The 22179-nt window shown below is 42.7% G+C and overlaps 1 protein-coding gene across 3 annotated transcripts in view; it reads left to right on the top strand.

Moving 5' to 3' along the window:
* The window catches only part of APP (amyloid beta precursor protein), a 236614-nt gene that overhangs the window by 62050 nt on the left and 152385 nt on the right, over positions 1–22179 (top strand). For all 3 annotated transcript variants that reach the window (XM_068144469.1, XM_068144468.1, XM_068144470.1), the window contains exon 3: positions 17260–17389. In XM_068144469.1, coding sequence (XP_068000570.1) covers positions 17260–17389 — 130 coding nt within the window. The remainder of the gene's footprint in view (positions 1–17259; positions 17390–22179) is intronic.

The raw sequence follows: 22179 nt of genomic DNA, 5'->3' as shown, positions 1-22179 counted from the left end.
TGTCCACAGGGTTCAATAGCTGGCTCAGCAGCAGTGTTCATTAGCTGTAAGTGAAGAAAAGGTAATCAAAAGCTTTGGCTCTTAGCGTTCCCTGTGCTGCCCTGTGAACAGGTGCAGTTTTGGAGCCCCTGATTATTTGGGCTTACTGCAAGTATGCTGTGGTGGGGTTTAGGTCTGAGATACTGTGAGGTCTACATAATGTGTTCTCATTGCTGGAAAATAAACCAAGCCACGGGGGTCTGCTGCAATAATCACAGTATCACGGTATCACAGTATAACTAAAGTTGGAAGAGACCTCGAGGATCATCGAGTCCAACCTATCAACACAGACCTCACGACTAGACCATGGCACCAAGTGCCACGTCCAATCTCCTCTTTAATGCCTCCAGGGACGGTGACTCCACCACCTCCCTGGGCAGCACATTCCAATGGTGAACGACTCTCTCAGTGAAGAACTTTCTCCTCACCTTGAGTCTAAACCTCCCCTGGTGCAGCTTGAGACTGTGTCCTCTTGTTCTGGTGCTGGTTGCCTGGGAGAAGAGACCAAATGCAGCAACAAAGAAGCATTTTCTGCTGCATGAGTGTTCTAGTGTGAAAAAAACCAGTAATAAGGTATTAGGAATTTACTGGAAGTGTGCAAACCGAGTGTTACACAGCTGAATTGCCCTGGGAGACACTGCATGCCTACTTCTGTTTCACACCCAGGGCTAACCCAGTCTGCCACTACAGGTGCTGTGCCTATGCGTGTGCAGTCCAGCAAACTTGGTAGTCTGCTGTGGAAAAAGAGTGGAAGGGCTTTGCTTTAGAGTAAAACACAGATGATGCTCACTTCATTTTTTGCTTTGCTTTCAAAGTGACACTTGTCCATGGATTCCAGAGCAAAACTTAACCTGAGGGATTGTTGACTGAAAGCCTTTGTTCTCAAAAGTGGAGATGGCTGGGAGGTCCTCCTGTTCAGTAGCCATGTGGACATCATACATGGGCTCAGGATGATGGCTTATCTTTTTAGCAGCTAGAGTATTTAGCAGAAAATTTGGATTACTTGGGTTTTCAGTCCAATATAGTAACTGGAAATGAAACACCAAACAATTTACTAATATAACCCAGAATTTTTGTATGTATTGGACAAATTTGCAGGCTCTGTTGTGAAGACATTTACAGGTGGTAGTCATTACAGACCTCTTTATACTCTTCTTCCATCATGCTGGGGATTTGAAATGTTATGAAGCAGAGTTAGAGAAACAGTAAGTGCAATTTATGACTAAAAGGGAGTTTTTAGTTGTCTGGGGAGCCATAATACTTTTAATAGTTAATGAAGGTTTCTTACTAGCCTATTGGACAGTAGCTTTCAGTAATGCTTTTTGCATGTTTTCAAAGACATGAAAAGTAGGCAGATCCTGTTCCATATAAAGAAGAATTTGCATCATATGTGTATGAACTGCTTCCTCAGCTGATGTGCTTCTTCCTGTGACCTCCTGAGGCTTTCAGTGCCTGGTGCTTGCACTGCCTTTTGCTGTCTTCTTCCTCCTGCCCCTTTGTTTTTTCCTCAACGTGGAACTGTGAAACACATTTCTGGAGAAATCTTAACAGTATTTGTGATGCATCTTTTTACAGAAGATATTCATTGCTTTGGATACTCATTGTGAAAATAGATTCAACTCTGTAATACGGTTTCTTGTTTCAGAAAATGAGTGTTTCCTTGGGTTTATTGTGTTGGTTTTCTGTTCTTCCTGGCTCCAAAGAAGCTGGTCATGTGGGAGTTCACACGAGACAGCAGTAGTTAAAGGAGGGGGCAAGAAGAAAGAGGGTGGGACAAAAAAAAAGTTGACAAAGTAATTCTTTGGAAAGATTCTTACTTCCAAGTTGAATATGTGAAGCAAGTGAGAGTGGTGTGAAATTTTCCTGGTTTCTTCTATGCTTGAGTGCAGTGTCCAGATTTCACATAGTTTTTTTTCAGTTAATTTTTTTAAGGGGTGCAGGGGTCATGTCCTTGTGCAAACATTTGTATCAAAAGGGGTTTTCTGCATGTGAAAATAATTTCAGATTGAAGTGTAATGCAAGTTTAAAATGCATAAGTCTGTGACTCTAATCATACCGAAGTACATTTGTTCAGCTTAGTCAACTTTCAGACTGCAGTACTGGAATTTGTTGTTTCTTGGACTATTGCTATTTTACAGAGTCCCCTATTTGAGTCATAGACACATCTGAAATGTAAAAGACTAAATGAACTTCTGTCTTGATTTTAGCTCCAAATTACAGTTCCCCTGAGTAGACAGCACTTCAGAATATGCTTAATGATAGCTTCTATAGCTTTGGCCATGAAGTTCATTTAATGTAAGATACAGTTAATATTGGTAATGGAAGCAAGAAATGCCTGATTTATTTTCAGGCATGTATTCTCCAGGTTACTATCCTAAGAAAGCAGTTTGCAGGTAGAATAGCTGTGTGAGACAGTGGTGGAGCAGTTACAATTATTCAGGACCAAATGTCTTGAGAGTACTGGGTCCAGTGTCCAGTGTCCAGTTCTGGGCCCCTCAGTTTAGGAAGGATGTTGACTTGCTGGTGCGTGTCCAGAGAAGGGCAACAAAGTTGGTGAGGGGCTTGGAACACAAGCCCTATGAGGAGAGGCTGAGGGAGCTGGGGCTGATTAACCTGGAGAAGAGGAGACTCAGGGGTGACCTTATTGCTCTCTACAACTACCTGAAGGGAGGTTGTAGACAGGCAGATATTGGTCTCTTCTCCCAGGCAAACAGCACCAGAACAAGAGGACACAGTCTCAGGCTGCACCAGGGGAGGTTCAGGCTGGAGGTCAGGAGGAAGTTTTACACAGAGAGTATGATTGCCCATTGGAATGGGCTGCCTGGGGAGGTGGTAGAGTCACCATCACTGGAGGTGCTCAGGAGGAGACTTGACAGGGTGCTTGGTTGCATGGGTTAGTTGGTTGGGTGGTGTTGGATGATAGGTTGGACACGGTGATCTTGAAGGTCTCTTCCAACCTGGTTTATCCTATTCTATTCTATTCTACTTGGAGAATAGCATAAATTTATCAATACTTGTTAAGGATAGTTGTGATTTCTTTATGAAGGAAACTTTCATCCTACTTTATACTGACATTAAATGTTCTTTCTTTGTATTTTAAAGCTATAGTCTATATAATGTGTTTGTCATGCACAAGAACAAGAATTACTAAAAAACATATTGCTGATTCATTTAAAGGGGAAAAAAAAGTGCAGGGTCATTTTGGGACTGCACAGGTAGTTACTGTAGGTGTCCTGTTTTAAAGGACCGAGACACAGAAGCATTAAACACTGAATGCACATTTCTGTGACTTTCACAAACAAGAAGTGTTACTGGGCTGATAGCTTTCTGCAGGTTTGCCCCCTGTACCTTTTGTTTCACACATAGTTGTGGGTTTTTGTAAGGTCAAGTTGAATTTTAGAGCATCAGGGATTGTGTTTCTAACTTGCAGATTGCCCAACCTTCGTCTCTGTTCCTCTCACTAAAGAGCTAAACCATGAATGATTTTCTTGTATTCTGGACAACAGAGTACAGCCACTGTTTCAGAATATGACCCTGTGTTGCCACTTAGGTTCTTAGTACTAGAGCCTGAAATGAGTTTCATGAAAAGGGAAATCACAGCTGCATTTGTCTCTCAGGGCATTCATACAACTGAATCCAGGCTCTTAGATTAATACATTACCCTTTGGCTAGTTCCCCACTAAACTCAAGAATGCATAAATTAATTGGATTATTAAAAATGAGTTCCCAGGCCTATTACTTTGTGACAGTTCTTGCATGGCCCTGAGGACAACTTTGACATAAAGTAGGTCATTTTGTAAGCAGCAGAACTTGCAAATAGTTGGGAAAAAAAATTAAACATTCTCTGTTCAAGTATATTTTCATAGATTTTATGCTGCTGCTTAGGTACATTTCATACTGCAATCTACTCAACAAACATTACTCAACAATTCAGTCACTATGTTCCTGCTTGACAGAAAGGTAGGAGTTATTTTAGGTGAAGTTTGTGAAAGTAATTTAGGTAGGGATTTGGTGATTTAAAATGTATATTATAGCCCATTTACATTGATTTATTTCAAAACCTGAGGAAAAGGAAATTGTAGCTTTCCACATGTGGTTATTTTCACAAAGCTATTAAACAGTTTCATTTCATGTCTTCAAAGAGTATCCCATCCTTAGACAGAAATTGCTGGCATGAGATCTAGTTGGTTTTTTTGCCTGCCGACCCTTTTTGAAGCTTGTCATTCTTGAGATGGAATAGTGTTTGATGTGCATTACAATAATACAGCAAAAAGAAAGGTCAGGCTGATGTTTGGTTCATTTTGCATTTTTCTTTTAATGTTTGCTTTTTAGAAAAATAGTTCTGCTAACAAATACTCTTTTGAAGATCCAGGTCAGGTAACTGAGCCTTTATTATAGCCCCTTGGATTCTGGTACGGTAGCCAGCACAGCTAATGTTTAAATGCCCTCCTTTTGCATTAGGTAATGTATACAGATCACTGATGTTTCATGTGATACCTGAAGGGTGGTTGTAGCCAGGAGGGGGTTGGTCTCTTCTCCCAGGCAACCAGCACCAGAACAAGAGGACACAGTCTCAAGCTGTGCTAGGGGAGGTTTAGGCTCGAGGTAAGGAGAAAGCTCTTTACTGAGAGAGTCGTTAGCCATTGTAATGGGCTAACCAGGGAGGTGGTGGAGTCACCATCCTTGGAGGTGTTCAAGAGAAGATTGGATGTGGCACTTGGTGCCATGGTTTAGTCATGAGGTGTTGGGTGACAGGTTAGACTTGATGATCTTAGAGGTCTCTTCCAACCTTGGTGATTCTGTGATTCGGTGATCAAGAAAAGAGTTGCTGCCAGGAGAGCACTTCGTCCCACTGACGTGTGTGCTGTTGTTGGGAGGGATTGAAGCCTACAGGAAAACCAGACCCAGGCTCTCTGGCTGCTTATGCTGTCCCACCTTCCTTGATATGGTGGTAACCGGAAGCAGCAGTAACAAAGGAAGAATTTGGTTTTGATTGGGTGTGGCTTTGTTTGTTTGGGAGCTTTGTTGGTTTTTTTTCCCCCCCAGACCTACTTCTGGCTGCCTGATTTTTCCCTCTTGGGAAGACAGCAGCAGTCCTTACAGTTCTTACCCTTTGTACTGGATATGCTACTTTGAGATAAAAATAACTCAAACACAGAAACAAACAAGAAAGCTAAGACCCACAAAACCCTCCTGCCCTGTAAACCCAAAACTTAATTGCTTCTAGTCATGCCATGGGTATGAGGTACCTATGACGAGGTACAGCCTCGTCTGCTATGTTTCTGCGTGATCAGAGCAAAACTAAAGGGACTCATGGTGTCATGGCAACTTTAGCTTTGCCTGTGGAGAAATAAAGTGCTTGTTGCAGTTGAAGCAGTAAGTGCTTTAAGTGGTCAGGGAGGCAGCTTAGAAGAGAAAGTAAGACCAACTGTGTTTACTCTGTGGTTTTACAGTATGAACAGTTGGATATCTTCTGTAATTCCACAAGAGAGAGTTAAGAGACCTGATGTGGTAAACAGAATTTGCCTGGCAAGCCTAAGATTTTTGGTTTGCATTTTCTTGTGGCATGGCAACGTATTTTCGTTATAAAATCCAGGCCTTGACAGGCAGTGAGGAGAATGTGGTTGACCATGCAGCCTTATTTCTGCTTCCAGTGGCTTCTGTCTTCTCTGTGTGCAGAGGAGAACACTCAAACGTTGAGGGAGTGTTCAGTTAAGCCTGCGTTAATGCACGGGGCCCTGTGCGTGACTTAAGGTTGAGCTGGCTGCCTCACATCTGGCAGGTTTTCTGAGTGCCTTAATTGCAAGGTAACTGGCAGTCTCCCGTGAAATTCCACAGAAAAGTATGTTAGGGATTTTGATGAGATGAGATGAGATGGTGTGTGCATGAAGCTTTGTGTGAGTGAACCAATCAAACAGGCCTTTGTACTAAAACCAGCTCATGTTTCCGCTGCTCTCAATATACTAAAGGCACTTGGAATACTGTACCAGGATTTTGTATGTGTCCTGCTCACAGAGAAAAATCAGTGAGTGCATGTTCTCATGACCAGGAGTGAAACTGCAGTAGTGTCTTGATCTCTTCATCCTCTCTGCCCCTGTCTCCTCCTGACATCTCTGGAGAATGCCTATAGGTTTCATGTTCTCCTTGCATGCACACACCAGGTGTTTTTCTTGAGTTGTGGGAGTTTTTTTGTTTGTTTGGGTTTCAGGTTTGTTTGGTTTGTTTTGATGTTGGTTTTGGGTTTGGTTTGGTTTGGTTTGGTTTTCTTTTCCATAGAATTGGATCAGTAATAAAGGAAGTCTTGGTGTTGAAATATATACTGCCTTTTCATGCTTGGAGGAAGAAGTGAAGAAGTTTAAAAGATGCTTAGGACAAGAGGACAAAGCATTTGCCTCATAGAATGGGACTTAGAGTCTCAGCATGCACAGGCAGGTTAAAAACAGGAACTAAGAGGTTGCCAGGATAAGTGGTTTGGAGAGGCAAGGGTTGAGGTGAAAGGGGTGGAAATAGTGAGTTTCATGGCAGGAATCTTGAACAGCTGTGCTGTGTGAAGCAGTTGAGATATTGGAAGGAGGGAGAATGATTTGTTAGATGGTTCCTAAGAGGTAAATTTAAGACCTGTATGAACCTCCTAGATGAGGCTGAGGGTTGGCTCAGCTAATGAGGCTGCATCCATTAAAAACTCCTTTCTCCCTTACTCCCTTTCTCTTCCCTTTGGGAGGGGAGACAGCTCAATAGCATCTGTCCCTTTAGTGGCCAGCCCAGCCCTAACTCTTAACAACAGACGAGGAAAAGTGGAGGAGGCTAGGATGTGGTGGTTGGGAGATAGCCAACACAAGAGTATACAATTAATTTGTTGTGAAACACAACGACTGCTGTCTGCAGATGTTGGACCTCTGAGGTTCACCAGAGTAGTCAACTTGGCCATACACAGTACAGTTTTGTGTTGGTGTGTTAAGATTTTTCTAAAGCTTGCATGGCCTCTGTCCCCTGCCTTGCTTTCATAAAGGCATTATGCCCCTGCCTGCAACAATTGTATTCATGCCAAGAGTACTGTAGAGCTGACATCCCACAGTATGTGTTTTATGGTTCTGGTGAGTGCTGTTTTACCTGATTAGCCTGCAGATCTAACCAAGAATTGTAGCTAGAGCAAGTATACAGAGAGCAAGAGTTCAACATCATAACTCACCCCAGCAGTTGCTGAGGAAACAGACAAAAAGTTAAGTTGGTTGGAGTGGGTACATAAAGGTAATAAGCATCCCTAGCTGTGTGTTAATTGTGTGCAATCTCTTTAATTTTTTCCCCCCTTATTTGTAAATGAGAGAGTTCAGAGAGATCTTTCCACAGTAGTTTGAGAGTCCTATGTTCTTTTTCTCATGGGGGTTTTTAGTTTGATACAACCTTTAGCCTTTAAATTACATGACGTAGCAACATTAAGTAAAAAACAGCCCCCCAAACCCCCAACCAGGTGAAAAATTCCTGGTTCTCAAGTCCCAATTCTGAATTTCTATCTTAATAAAAATTCAAAATTACCTTACACCAAGCCCACCTATAGTGCTGTACAAAAGTAGTTAAAAAAATCAAGTAAATTAGAGCATTTTTACATGAGACGTAGGATAACTTGAATGTGCCTATAGCTGTCTGTTTTACAGGTGCAGACTGCAAGACTGAGCACAGGGCATTTCATTCAGGGTTGACTGAGCTTGTGTCACTGCTGCTCATGTGACATGACTACTGCTGCAGGTGATCTGGGGCAGCTGGGGCTCTGCAGCATCGCTGCTTCCACTGTCGTGGATTGAAAAGCTTGCAGAAACACTGAGCATGGACACAGAAATAATTATTGCATGCTTCCTCTGCGTGGACATGCCAAATGCTTGAAAATGACTTTAGTGTGTGCCTGTTACTGCTCTTCAGAAAATTTTATGTGCAAAACAAATTCTGCTGGGGCCTCCAGTGTGAAAAAGACATGGACCTGCTTGAGCAGGTTCAGAGGAGAGCAACAACGATGGTGAGAGGCCTGAAACACTTCCACTATGAGAACAGACTGAGAAAGTTGGGGTTGTTTGGCCTGGAGAAGAGAAGGCTCTGAGTGGACTTTAGAGCATGTTTCCAGTACTTGAAAAGAGCCTACAGGAAAGATGAGACAGGACTCTTTATCAGGGAGTATGGTGACGAGATGAGGGGTTAACAGTTAGATTGGATTTCAGGAAGAAATTCTTTACTGTAAGGGTGGTGAAACACTGGAACAGGTTGGCAAGAGAAATTGTGGTTGCCCCATGCCTGTAAGTATTCAAGGCCAGGTTGGATGGGACTTTGGGCAGCCTGTTCTAGTAGAAAATGTCCTTGTCCATGGCAGGAGGGGTGTAAATAGATGATCTTGAAATTCCATTCCAACAGAAACCATTCTATAATTCTATGAAAATATTGGGACCCAGCTGGTCTGTGGTTTTTACATGTAGGTAGCTCTTTATCCCTGACAGGAAATTACTCAGGAGGATTTTATTTGCTTATTTAAAGATGCACTCTAGAAAGGAATAGAAATAGTTTTGACCCAATTATAGTTTGTTAGTCTGGAACTGAAGGCTTTTTTTTCCATAGATGAAGCATTGTTTAGTTTCAGATATGCTTGCTGCCAAAGGATGTTCTCCACAGGCAATTTTAAGACCACAGCCTTTCAAAGTGCTGGTTATTAAATGTGTATTTTCCTCTGTGCTTGCAGTAGCTGCTTGTGCAGTATGTAACTGAAGTGATAAAGAAATGTCTTTGTCTGTTTAAAGCACAGAGGTAAACAGCTACCTTGTGTCACATTCATGGTTTTTGTTTACAACTTTTAAAAGCCAATTGTCTGATGATTTCTGTGAACAGTTCTCAGTGTTAAAGTAGCATTCACATTGGAAAGCATAGAATATTCAAAGTAGAGAGTTACATGCTCCAATTGGAAGGAAACTTCTCCACAGATCAAATTAGTTGCCTTTTTTGTTTTTCCTTTTGGGGGGGAAAGGTGGGGGAAGGAATAGCAAGCAGAAAGAGTCTGGATATAGTCAAACTATATCCAAATTTGAGTTATCTCCCCCTTAAAATGTGTGATTAGAAATACTTGAGAAGAATTTACTACTTACTTTCATTCTGAAAGTGTAAGAGACTAGTATAATTGTAAAATTAACATGGTATTATAGTATCATTCAGGGTTGGAAGGGACCACAAGGATCATCTAGTTCCAACCCCCCTGCCATGGGCAGGGACACCCCACACTAGATCAGGCTGGCCAGAGCCTCATCCAGCCTGGGCTTAAACACCTCCAGGGATGGGGCCTCGACCACCTCCCTGGACAACCCATTCCAGGGTTTCACCACTCTCATGGTGAAGAACCTCCTCCTCACATCCAGCCTGAATCTCCCCACCTCCAGCTTCATTTCATTCCCCCTGGTACTATCACTACCTGAGATCCTGAGAAGTCCTACCCCAGCCTTCCTGTAGGCCCCCTTCAGATACTGGAAGGCCACAATTAGGTCACCTTGGAGCCTTCTCTTCTGCAGACTGAACAGCCCCAACTCCTTCAGTCTGTCCTCATAGGAGAGGTGCTCCAGCCCTCTGAGCATCCATGTGGCCCTTCTCTGGACACGTTCCAGCACCTCCACATCCCTCTTGTAACATCTGTATGAATATTCTTCTGTGGTGCTTCTATGGTATGTCTTGCATTCAGTTTTTAATATAGCTACTTTCACAGACTGCCTGAGACAGATTTCAAGCAGAATGGCAGCTCATAAAAGCCTGCCAGATCTGGGGTGCGTTACCACCAGTTCTACAGCCACCCATTGCAGAGAGACTGGACAATGGGCTTTCAGGGAGACTGATCAGCTTTTTCTCATTGTGAGAGCAAAGAGTTGAGCGGCGCAATATCTGCTTGTCTTTTGGGATTTGCTTCTGCTTACACAAGTGGAGAAGATGTGCTAGAGTCATTGTCAGCATTTTTGCAATGCTGATGACCATGAAAGGATAAATTTGAAGTCCTGTGGGCCCGGGGAGGTGGAGCGTGAGCGTCCGTGCTAGGACCCGAAAGATGGTGAACTATGCCTGGGCAGGGGGAAGCCAGAGGAAACTCTGGTGGAGGTCCGTAGCGGTCCTGACGTGCAAATCGGTCGTCCGACCCGGGTCTAGGGGCGAAAGACTAATCGAACCATCTAGTAGCTGGTTCCCTCCGAAGTTTCCCTCAGGATAGCTGGCACTCGGCAATGGGCAGTTTTACCCGGTCAAGCGAATGATTAGAGGTCTTGGGGCCGAAACGATCTCAACCTATTTTCCTTAAAGTTCCTAGAAGAAATTAGGCCTTGAGCACAAGCCCTATGAGGAGAGGCTGAGGCAGCTGGGATAGTTTAGCCTGGAGAAGAGGAGGCTCAGGGGTGACCTCATGGCCCTCTACAACTACCTGAAAGGTGGTTGTAGCCAGGAAGGGGTTGGTCTCCTCTCCCAGGCAACCAGCACAGAACAAGGGGACACAGTCTCAAGCTGCTCCAGGGGAAGTTTAGGCTCTAGGTGAGGAGAAAGTTCTTCACCGAGAGAGTCATTCGTCAATGGGCTGCCCAGGGAGGTGGTGGCATCACCATCCCTGGAGGTGTTCAAGATGGGATTGGACATGGCACTTGGTGCCATGGTCTAGTCATGAGGTCTGTGGTGACAGGTTGGACTCGATGATCCTTGAGGTCTTTTCCAACCTTTGTGATATTGTGATACTGTGATACTGAATTCAGGCTGGCGTCAAAGTCTTGCTGTGACAGGTGCTAAAGCTCCTGTCTGAAAAATCTAGAAACCAAATGTGTGGTCTAACTTAAGCCATGATATTATGAGTAGGTACAGCAAACAACTGAAGGACTAAGGAAAAAGAAGGAAATGATGAGGGGAAAATGTCTGCTGCAGACTGACAGAGCTTTTGGTGGCAGTTAAGCTAACACAGGTCTCTGATTTGGAACAGTCAGAATTCAAACTGATGTGGGATGCACTTTGGAGAAAAATACTAAAGTGTTTAAATATAAAAAGTCAACTGGTTACATTTTACACCTTAATTTTAAACAACCTTTTTTGCCTTCTTCCCAGGCCTTCTGCCATTACAAATTGTTGGTATGTGAACACCAGTTCCTGATTATCTTAGACTAAAGAATTTAAAGCATAGGGTTTATTTTTTCATTCTTTTTTGGTTTTGGGTTCTTTTTAACTCATATTAAAGTGTAACACTACCCTATGTCTTACAAGGGGTTTGTGTACATGTGTGTATGTGCAAGTGCATGCATATGTGTGTCCATTTAACCATTTGCATGGCTTGAGCTTACTCCATTAGTTATTCAGAGCACTTGATTCTCTGAGACCGAATCTTGTTTTCTTCCCAGGGATGATTCTGATGTTGTAATATACAGGGGAAAGATCCTGAAGTTCAGACAGAAGTAAGAATAAATCTGTACCACAGATGCCAAACATTATGATAGTACTTCAAGATTCATATACACTTTTAGCCTGGAGAAGAGGAAGCTCAGGGGAGACCTCATTGCCCTCTACAACTACCTGAAAGGTGGTTGTAGCCAGGAAGGGGTTGGTCTCTTCTCCCAGGCAACCAGCACCAGAACAAGAGGACACAGTCTCAAGCTGCACCAGGGGAGGTTTAGACTCGAGGTGAGGAGAAAGTTCTTCACCGAGCGAGTCGTTCGTCATTGGAATGTGCTGCCCAGGGAGGTGGTGGAGTCATCATCCCTGGAGGTGTTCAAGAGGAGATTGGACGTGGCACTTGGTGCCATGGTCTAGTCATGAGATCTGTGTTGATAGGTTGGACTCGATGATCCTCGAAGTCATTTCCAACCTTAGCTATACTGTGATACTATTTCTATTGTCCTTTCAATTGTGTTAATAGAAAATGCAAAAATAAGTTGAAATAGCTGCATTAATCTCATCACCAGCTAACCTTGTAAACATCTCAAACATTTATTTGAAAATATTGTAAATGACTCAACATTTGGAGCAGTTGGAGTTACTCTAGAAGATAAGGAGCATAATGAATAACATCAGGAGGTTTAATACGATGCTTTAGAATCTAAATGTCTTTCAGTATCAGAGGTGATTGTCTCGTGGTTGTACTCAAGTAGTACTTCCAGATCGCACCATGGCGTACAAAATTTGCTTGCCTCTGCTGAGAGTGTATGACTGAGTGGAGAAACCTATTTATGAAATCAAGTATTAGGGAGTGATTGAAAAAACCTCTCTTTCATAGGGATTTCAGTTGCTTTTAGTGTGCTATTTCACCACTAGCAGAGGTGTTACCCGGAGAGGCTTTAGAGTCTCTGTCCTTGAAATATTTAGAAGTGACCTAATTGTGGCCTTCCAGTATCTGAAGGGGGCCTACAGGAAGGCTGGGGGAAGGACTTCTCATGATCTCAGGTAGTGATAGGACTAGGGGGAATGGAATGAAGCTGGAGGTAGGGAGATTCAGGCTGGATGTGAGGAGGAAGTTCTTCACCATGAGAGTGGTGAAGCCCTGGAATGGGTTGTCCCTGGAGGTGGTTGAGGCCCCATCCCTGGAGGTGTTTAAGCCCAGGCTGGATGAGGCTCTGGCCAGCCTGATCTAGTGTGGGGTGTCCCTGCCCATGGCAGGGGGGTTGGAACTAGATGATCCTTGTGGTCCCTTCCAACCCTGACTGATACTATGATACTATGAAAAGTCATCTAGACAGTGTCATAGAATTATAGAACCATTTAGGTTGGAAAATACCTCTAAGACCTTGTCATGACCGGATTTCCCAAGCCAGCCTTGGAAAACAGCAAGGTTCTTCTACATTCAAAAATTTCCCTGGAGTATATTTAAGGTGAACTAACACCAAACATCTGATGAGTTAGGTTAATTTGATCCAAGAAGCATTGTGTGAAAGCTCTTAGTCACTCGTGCCTTAAAGACACTGGGTTAGTCAAGAGGAGAGGGAAGTAGGGAGAAAAAAAGAGAGAGAGTGAGAGGAGAAGAATGAAAGATATCACCACCCTTGGATCAAGTGACATCTTCCCAGGATTAGTCCAAGTTCTTTGGTGGTGGGCATACATCCAGTAAGGGCTCCTGTGAATAGATGCAAAAGCTGTGGGCCCAGGAGGTTGTGTTCCTCTTGTACCCTTTGGGCACGGGGTGGCCTCCCCAGTTCACAGAGGGAGGCTGTGCTGATTTGCATAAGGTCCCTCCAGTGTGATGTCTGTCTTGGGCCTTTCCATGGCAAAGTAGTTTTCTAGAGCTGCTCACTTTGACTCTCTAGAAGAAGCGGTAGCTCATTAGGGACACTATAAATAAATCCAAGGCTCATTTTTCTGTGCCACTAAGTAGGTCCCACTTCAATTCAGAGCAAATACCTTATGTAAGTCTAGTGAGGGCAACTTTCCTCAGCCCATACGCGCTGCTGGCATTAACCCATTGATAATGAAATTCAAAGCTTGTTTCCTCTTGTGAAGGGTGGACAGAGCTTTGTGTGAGCTGTCAAAGGAAATTAGGAGTTTAGTAAGTGATGTAGAAACAGAAGAGGAAGCTTCTTTGTGTGTCTTTGTCCTTTTGCGCTTTGACAAATACAATTAACTGCTTAGCACTTGGTCTACTGTACTTACCAGAAGTTCAAATGGTGGGTTGGGGAAGTAGCAAAAACAAAGCCAATATCTTAATACATTTTCTGCCTCTTATCTTATTGTTTCAATAAGGTTCTACAATAATAGTTCACTTTTTCTCGTTAGAAATTCGCCTCAGGAACACCACTCAGTGCCTCTGTTCTCACAGATCAGAATCCTATTTTCCATCATTTTGAAGCTATGTACGTGTTCCCCTTGGAAATTTTTTTCTGACTTCCTCTTTTTAACATTTTGGTTTAGTTGTTCTTATTTAAGGCATTTACTTCCTCTGTTTGTGACAAGTGACACTTAACCCTGAGGAATGTTAAAATATCCTCGATGAGAACTTGTTGGTGACACTGATACATCAAGCACATGGTTTGTGACGGCATTTGGGATTATGTAACCATGACCTGTAATTATTCAGATGTGATATCTGCAAAGCATGAACTTCAAGAGTGCAGCATGATGTTGCTAAAGGCAGTGTCCAAAGGAAATCCAGTCTTTCTCTTGTATCTTGCTTGTTAGCTCTTGAAGTAGCTCTGATGCCTTGCCGTGCAATATTTACACGGTAATTCAAGTGTGAAATTTCCCACTGCGGTGACATCCTAATCCATTTTGGCAGTGCTGTGACAAGAGTCAAGAGCATGAGTGTATGCAGACCTGGTTGGTGGAACTGGAGGAACCTGGGGAAAAGAAAAAGATTGAAGAGGAAAGGAGAGCTTGCTTTGAATTTGCATCCTTTCTGCTTCAGTTCAGAATTCAGTGTTTGAAGCAGCAGTGGAACAGGTGGAGTAGCAAGTTGTTGTGGAGCCACCTTCTGCGAGCAGTGTAAAATTGGTGGTATATTTGTAGTATGGATAATGACCATCTGCCCATGTCTCCTGCTGACAAAAAAATCAGAGCAGGACCACACTCTTCTGAGTGTAGGAAGCTTTCAATCTTAAGTTTTCAGTTTTATTTTCTGAGGTTTTTTTAACTGTATCTAGTGTGCTGTGCTGATACAGAAGGCTGCACATGAAGCCTCTGTCCGTGCTTTAATCATGCAGTGTAGCAAGGTGAGAGTGCTGCTAGTGCTGGTGAAAACATATCAGATGGGTTCTGTAAAGGGCTTACACAAAGGAAGAGGCATCTGATTGAAAAATTTGTGTTTTGTAGTAGAAGCCAATGTTGATGTTCAGAATTTCTAGCATGAAGTGTATTATGTAAATCATATGTCTTTCTGTAGTCATTTTCTTGGGCTGCATCAAGAGAAGTGTGGCCAGCAGGTCAAGGGAGGTGATTCTCCCCCTCTACTCAGCTCTGGTGAGACCCCACCTCTAGTACTGTGTCCAGTTCTGGAGCCCCTATTACAAGAGGGATATGGAGGTGCTGGAACGTGTCCAGAGAAGGGCCACAAGGATGATCAGAGGGCTGGAGCTCCTCTCCTATGAGGACACACTGAAGGAGTTGGGGCTGTTCAGTCTGGAGAAGAGAAGGCTCCGAGGTGACCTAATTGTGGCCTTCCAGTATCTGAAGGGGGCCTACAGGAAGGCTGGGGAGGGACTTCTCAGGATCTCAGGTAGTGATAGGACTAGGGGGAATGGAATGAAGCTGGAGGTGGGGAGATTCAGGCTGGAGGTGAGGAGGAGGTTCTTCCCCATGAGAGTGGTGAAGCCCTGGAATGGGTTGTCCAGGGAGGTGGTTGAGGCCCCATCCCTGGAGGTGTTTAAGACCAGGCTGGACAAGGCTCTGGGCAGCCTGCTCTAGTGTGGGGTGTCCCTGCCCATGGCAGGGGGGTTGGAACTAGATGATCCTTGTGGTCCCTTCCAACCCTGACTGATACTATGATACTATGATAATTTTACAATTATACTAGTCTCTTACACTTTCAGAATGAAAGTAAGTAGTAAATTCTTCTCAAGTATTTCTAATCACACATTGACTGCTTTCTGTTGTTGCCATGACTGTTGTTACTAGGCCACATGGATTCAAAGATTTTTGATCTCAAATTTGAAGGCTGTGGTGTTGTTTATTAGTGTCTTTTAAAGTGTGCAACTTTTGCTTGAGCTTCAGTTTAAATAACCTGCTTGCATAATTTTTGCCACAGTAACATTTTAAGCCTTCAATCAGGGGAGTGCTAGAAAGTACTAGGATGCTCTGAGCTTGAGGGAGGTGTGTGATTGAGATGAATTCTTTTTCCTGGGGGAAGGGCTGTCAGGGTTATAAAGGTGGTTTTTCAAGTGTCTAATTTGGACTCCCAGAAATCCAATCTCAACCCAGCTCTCTTTAGTTGGGATTTTGTTCCTCTTCTGCAGGCTGTTTTTGAGCCATCTCAAATTTACTTGCTTTTCCTCAGGCTTGTTCCCATTTCTGGTTTTCTGGTAGGTATGAGCAGACTGTAGTTTTCAGTCCATCTAAATCTTTGGATCTGACATGGAAATTGGTAAGGATTGCTTGATGAAAGGAAAACTACCTTCTGGGTTTGTTAGTGCTGATAGATTGTTCGTTTGAAAATCAAAAGCAAGAGCCATAGGCTGTGTTAGCAGCTACTGTGGTACTAGGAGAGTTGGGAGCGCAGAGTGAACCAGCAGGGCCTGAGCATCCACACCAGGTGTACTTTGCAGGCATTGCTGTGGTTAGCTCTAGCTGGGCAATGTGGACTAACCACCCATTAGATGTGCTCCAGGAGCACATCTTCCCATTGAGTTTCATCCATAAGGACTGCAGTTTACATGCTTCAAAATCCCAACATGAACTGCAATGTAGTGTGAGGCAGTGTGCTTCCAGTGAAATGAAATACTCATGTAGAAGGTAACTGAACTTAGTCAGTGGCTTGGTGAAAGAGGCTAGATAAGTCATTATTGACAGTAAAATTAACAAAAGGAATGGGATAAATGGCAGGTTGGACTTCATGATCTTTGAGGCCTCTTCCAACCTTGGTGGTTCTGTGAAAGGGACCAAGTTGGATAAGAGGCCAAATAGGTGGCTTGATTGGTGGGTGCAGAAGGTATTGTATCATTAGGAGTAGACAGGAGTTTGATCTCTGAAATTTAGGAAAGTTGGAAATACATCTAATATTGCTGAGTTATACCTAAAAATGAATAGCTGATGTAACAAACTAAATACTCTGCAGACTGCAGTGGGAAAGAATTACGATGTTTGTGGCTATTGTACTGGAGGACCTCCCAGCCATCGAGATAAACAAAAAGGCACGCTATAATTGTATGTAATTAGGTCCAAGGTATGGAGGTTTGGTAGGAGAACAAGAGTCTTAACATGGAGAAAGTATTTTACTCAACTGTGAAACACCTATTTAGCTGATACTTAGCATAAGCAAGTATAATAGGCTAAAATGTAAATGTTGACAGCCAGATGTTGCCACCATCATATTCTGAGCTGGCAGCCACATGTTTTCACTGACGAACAAGCACACCAGCTTTCCAGCTAAGTGTACATACTTACACCATGAAGTCAAAATATTACCCAGCAGAAGAGGGAGAAGATAGGAAAATGGGTATTGTGTTGTGATAGCAGTTTTGCAAACACTTGTAACAGTACTGAATGACCCAGAGTGCACACTTGTGATAAAATCTGTCTTGTTTGTTGTGCTTTCAATACTAGGTCTACCCTGAATTGCAGATAACCAATGTTGTTGAAGCCAACCAGCCAGTTACGATCCAGAACTGGTGCAAGAAGGGATGGAAGCAGTGCAATGGTCACCCGCATATTGTGGTTCCCTACAGGTGTTTAGGTGAGTGACCAAGGGTCAGTCTTTTTTCCTATTCTGTTTTTTCATTCTCTTCATGAACAAGGTATTTATGTAGATTTTTCTATCCTCTGCATCCCTGTATTGCCATCTTCTCAGAGGTGAGTTTTGTCCAATGGTTCTGGCATTTGGAACTGCACTAACAAGACTGAAAATACTCCTCCTTTTTCCAGGTACATTTTCATCAGTGGCTGAAAATTAGGTTTCTTAAGCTCCTGATGTTTGTCTTTATGTGACTCTTCTCTTTTCCTACTATATAGACATGTGTGCACCCAATTTGCAGGCATTCTACTTATAAGCTATCCATCTTTCCCTTAAACAAGCACTTCTTTTTTCCCCCTCCCTGTTATTTTTTGCATATCTAGTATTTTGTAGCAGTTCCTTCCTATTTTCTCCCGTGTCCTTGGTGTTTTGAATCAATTCACCAATTTAAAATGGGTAGTCAGTCCTTCATGGTTTTTTAGGTACTCTTTCCTTCTGTCAACATTCAGAAAAGAGAGTCATATTAATTTGTTTTCATTAACATTCTAGGCACAACATTGTCTTGAGCCATTTAAATACGTCGCTTTACCACTGCTATTTGAATTGGGATAAATTGGTTGCTTAGTTTCATGTGTAAATGCTGGAGTTCAGAGTTAGACATTGGTTTTCTACTTGGCCACAGCAGCTAAAAATGTGCAGAAAGCAACTCAGGCCAGTTAATCTACGGAGAAAATAATGAAAGCAATCCATAAAATACAGAGGTTTGAAAAGGTTTTGTTCATTTCTGCCTGATGCTCAGGCAGTGACTGTGCCAGCCTAACAAAAGTAGGCCTGCAGAGTAGCTTACAAGCAGCAAAGGTGCCAAACCAGCATATTTGCAAAAACTGTGCTAAGAAGTATCAGGGAAATTCTATTGTTCAGTGAAGTTGCTAAATCTGTTGTTTGTTTGTACAGATACAAAATGGGTGTTTCTATGCCTGAAGTATGCCATTGTTGATGCTGCTGTAGGTAAAAAGAGCTAATTTGATCTGAGCGAAAGTGTTCAAGTAGAACCCAAATTCAAGACTTTTGATGGGAGGAAAGGACCTGCTTCTAAGAATAGGCTGGACGGGGCTCTGGCCAGCCTGATCTAGTGTGGGGTGTCCCTGCCCATGGCAGGGGGGTTGGAACTAGATGATCCTTGTGGTCCCTTCCAACCCTGACTGACACTATGATGACACTATGAATCCTGACCACAGGAAGGAGCCTGCTGCTTTCTGTGCGTTCTCCAGGCTTCTGTATAAGCTGAGCTGGCAACTTCCACCAAAATTTTCCATGCTAAAAAGGGACATGCTTTCTAGCCATTTGTTGTTGTGTTTTCTTCAGTTTCCTATAGTCAAGGTAAAACATCAGCTTGTAGCATCAAGATATTTGTAGAGCCAGATAAGCAGCTTATTAGAGGTGGGGCAGAACTGCAGTCTTACCTTGCTTTGTCAAAATGTATTAGCTTGGATTCTATGCAAGTGCATTTGCATTAATCAGATGTGGCTGAAGAAGGTCAGACAAGTGGAACTATAAAACCTATTTTTTATTATTTATTGTCATGATAAGCAAAGCTCTGAATTATGATCAGTGAACTATTATGCTCAGGACTCTCTGCTTGTGCGGATTTGATCAGCGCCCCGGAGAACTTAAAACCTAATTTAAGATAAAAGACAATGTCATCACAAGAGCAAATGAATATAAATTGGCCATGAATAAATTCATAAGGAAGTTTCTGCAAGTGTAAGGAGCTCCAGCAGTCTTCTGGTAAAAGGAATAAGTAGTCTAGTAATTTAGAATGAAGTTCATAAATTTATGAACAGGACTATATGCAGTTCCCTGCAGGAGTGAGGAAGTCAGCTTGGACTTTTAAGGTGCCTTTCCTGAGCTGCAGTTTAGAATGAAAAATTGTTGGGAGTTGAATGTCTGCTATCTTAGGTAGCAAAATAGCCTTTGCCTGCTGTAGGCAAAAATTTTAAAGGCATTTAATTTAAACACCTCATGCCCACTCATGCTTTGCCCTTAGCTCCTATTTTCTGCTTTAAAATTCCTCCATATGCTATATTGGTCAGGTTTCCTTGTAACTGGGGCTTGCAGAGTGCATGTGCACCAGCTATCCTTGGTGTGCTAGCAGTTACTGTGCAATTTCTGAAGTTGAGCACTGACAGTGCCCATTCTTCAGTAATCTTTGTGCAAATAGAACCCATTGACTCTGGTAATAATTCAGATGCCAAAAGAAACTTTGTCAGTGGGCAGGTGATTGCAGGGTTGAGTCTGAGAAATTTTACTTGGCTGTAATAATCCCTCCCAATATCTTGAGTCAGCTGATAGTTTCTTCTGTCCTGACATTGTTTTCCACTGAGGTAAGGAACAATGAGTGACAGAAGTATGTCTGCCATAAGGCCAGAGCATCTTCACAGTTCATTTGCGTCCCACTCTTCAGCCGAAGCTTTCTGAAATGTGTGGAGAGCACAGCAATGAAGCACACCGCTGCTCTGTGAATCTTTTTCTCTTTGAAGACTTGTGCACAATGGTAGTTACAGCAGCCAACTGTAGCAGAATACTTTAGTAGTATTGACAAGATCTAGTAGATTACACAGATTTGTATTTTCTTAAGTGGAGGCAACTACAGCAAACCCAGTAACTTAAAAAGGCAAGATGGAAGCCCCTTGTTTGAGTCAGCCATGTATCTCTCGGTGACCACGTGAATATGCTCTCTAAAAATGGTCCCAAAGAAGAAAAACATTATTGACTTAATTCAAAGATGCATTTTCCTACAGGGCTTTGCAATGTTTTTGGAACTGGAAGCTTTGAGAAAATGTTCTTGTGCAGTAAATCTGATGTACCAAGGTACTCTCTGCATGCATCTAGGGACACTAGATTACAGTTTCAGTTCACTTAAGAGAGGAAACTTCTTGTGAAAGAAAACTGAGTAAATTTTAGTTACCTTTCTGAACACACTGAAGGCATCTGCCTTAAAACTATACTTATTTTTATCTTCCTGCTTTTAGAAAATGACATTTTCCAGGGTGTGTGTATTATGTCTCAAAGCCCTTTTAGCCACCTTATGACAGAAATAGGAAGCTAAGAGGATTTTCAGGTCTTTTTGAATGATGTTCTCAGACTTCCATCTTCAAAAGGGGGGGAAAAAAAAAATCTGTGATTTGAGGGTTTTAAAATTGTTTTTAGTGCTACAAAGATGGAAAGGTTAAATTGCACTCTCTGAGTGAGGAATGTGCTGCTTGATGTAGCCATGAATGTGCTTTGATGCTCAGGCAAAGATGGTGAGCCATGATGGAGATGTGCTGGCAAAGGAGTGGAGCTCTGCAGTATTCCTTAGCAGGGTGTTGGGGGTATGTACTGGCATGCTTACACATTCAGCATGCAAAAAGCAGATGCTTTTAAAGAACAAGCCCTCCTAAATGGTGACTGTAAGCTTGCTATGGGGCATGGCTGCAAGGTTTCATTAGGCAGTGCCAAGAAGCCTGTTATTTTAATTTTGTTTTATGGAAACTGCCTTCAAAAGCAGCTTGGTCACAAAACTGGTCTTGTTAGTGTTGAAGGGAGGTCTGCCACCAGCTGGAGCAGGAGGACAGGATTTCTGCCTGTGTTGAGGCAGGGTGGGCAATAAGCAGTTCAGGTTTGCTCTACTCTCCTCGCTTCTTGTGTGAGGAAAAGCAGCTGGAGAGTTTCTGCAGTGTGGGCTGTGAAATTAAATTCTTTTCCTGGCTGACAGCAGGAGCAGGCACCCTTTTGTCCCAGTACCACGATTCTTTGAATATCTTGGATAAATGTATGGCTTTGCTTTTCTGAATAGACAATTCTTCATTTACTGTTGGTGAAGTAGACCCCATCCTAGCTGCTCATTGTACACTGTAACCCTGGAGAGAGAAGAGAAGCTAAATTATGCAGGTTTCTGTGGATGGATGTGTGGGCATGGCTGGCAAACAACTGCCAGGTGGGGTAAAAGGGAATTAGCAGGGCATTGATTGCACTATGTGAAGTGCTTTGGTTGCATGCTCACATGTGACTTGTTTCATTTCAAGCACTGCATTTAGACAGTGTTTGAAGAATCCAGATGTATTGGAATATCATTATGTACATAGCCTCCATCAATCAAAATGTGATTACTTGCAATCATTTGTTCATAAACAAATGGATTAGGTGTTATGACAAAAACATTTTGCTGTTTGTGTAGTGAAAAGCTGGCTTCTGTTTCTGGTCTTAACAAAAACATCTTTGAAAATATTTATTAACTTGTCATGCTTTATTACCTTAACAGCTTGTGAAGTTAACCACTTGTTGGTGTCAGAGGAAAAGGCATATTCAAGTTTTGCTATGCAGACCTGGCCAATTATACCAAAGAAAGCACCAAGGCTATGCCTGGAATGAATCTTTTAAATAGAGATATATGTAATTGACAGTTCTTTTGTTTCATTTGGCATTTACTTGCAGTTATAGCTATGGGGTTTTTTTCCCACACAAGCATGTGAAATTCTTGTTTACTTCTCTACATGGCAGTACTTGCTGCCTTTTTTCCCTCTCAGCTTGCTGTCTAGTGTACCTATTTCTGATTGCACTGCCAAAGTTTCTTTTCTGGAAACACTTTGCACTGGATTTCTATGCAGTACCTAATTAACAGAATAACATTAGATAATTGTCTCAGAGTTTTCCTGTCCCTGCTGGTTTAGCTATCTGCTTCCAGCTTGCCTCAGTCTCCACTCAGCCATCTGAGTGATGCAGACAAGCCTCACACCACGTCTTTTCCCAAA

This window comes from Melanerpes formicivorus, unplaced genomic scaffold, assembly GCF_026170545.1.
Source record: "Melanerpes formicivorus ecotype bairdi unplaced genomic scaffold, bMelFor1.0.p_v2 SCAF_11, whole genome shotgun sequence".
In the NCBI taxonomy this organism is placed as follows: domain Eukaryota; kingdom Metazoa; phylum Chordata; class Aves; order Piciformes; family Picidae; genus Melanerpes; species Melanerpes formicivorus.
This window is presented reverse-complemented; position numbering and strand designations above follow the sequence as displayed.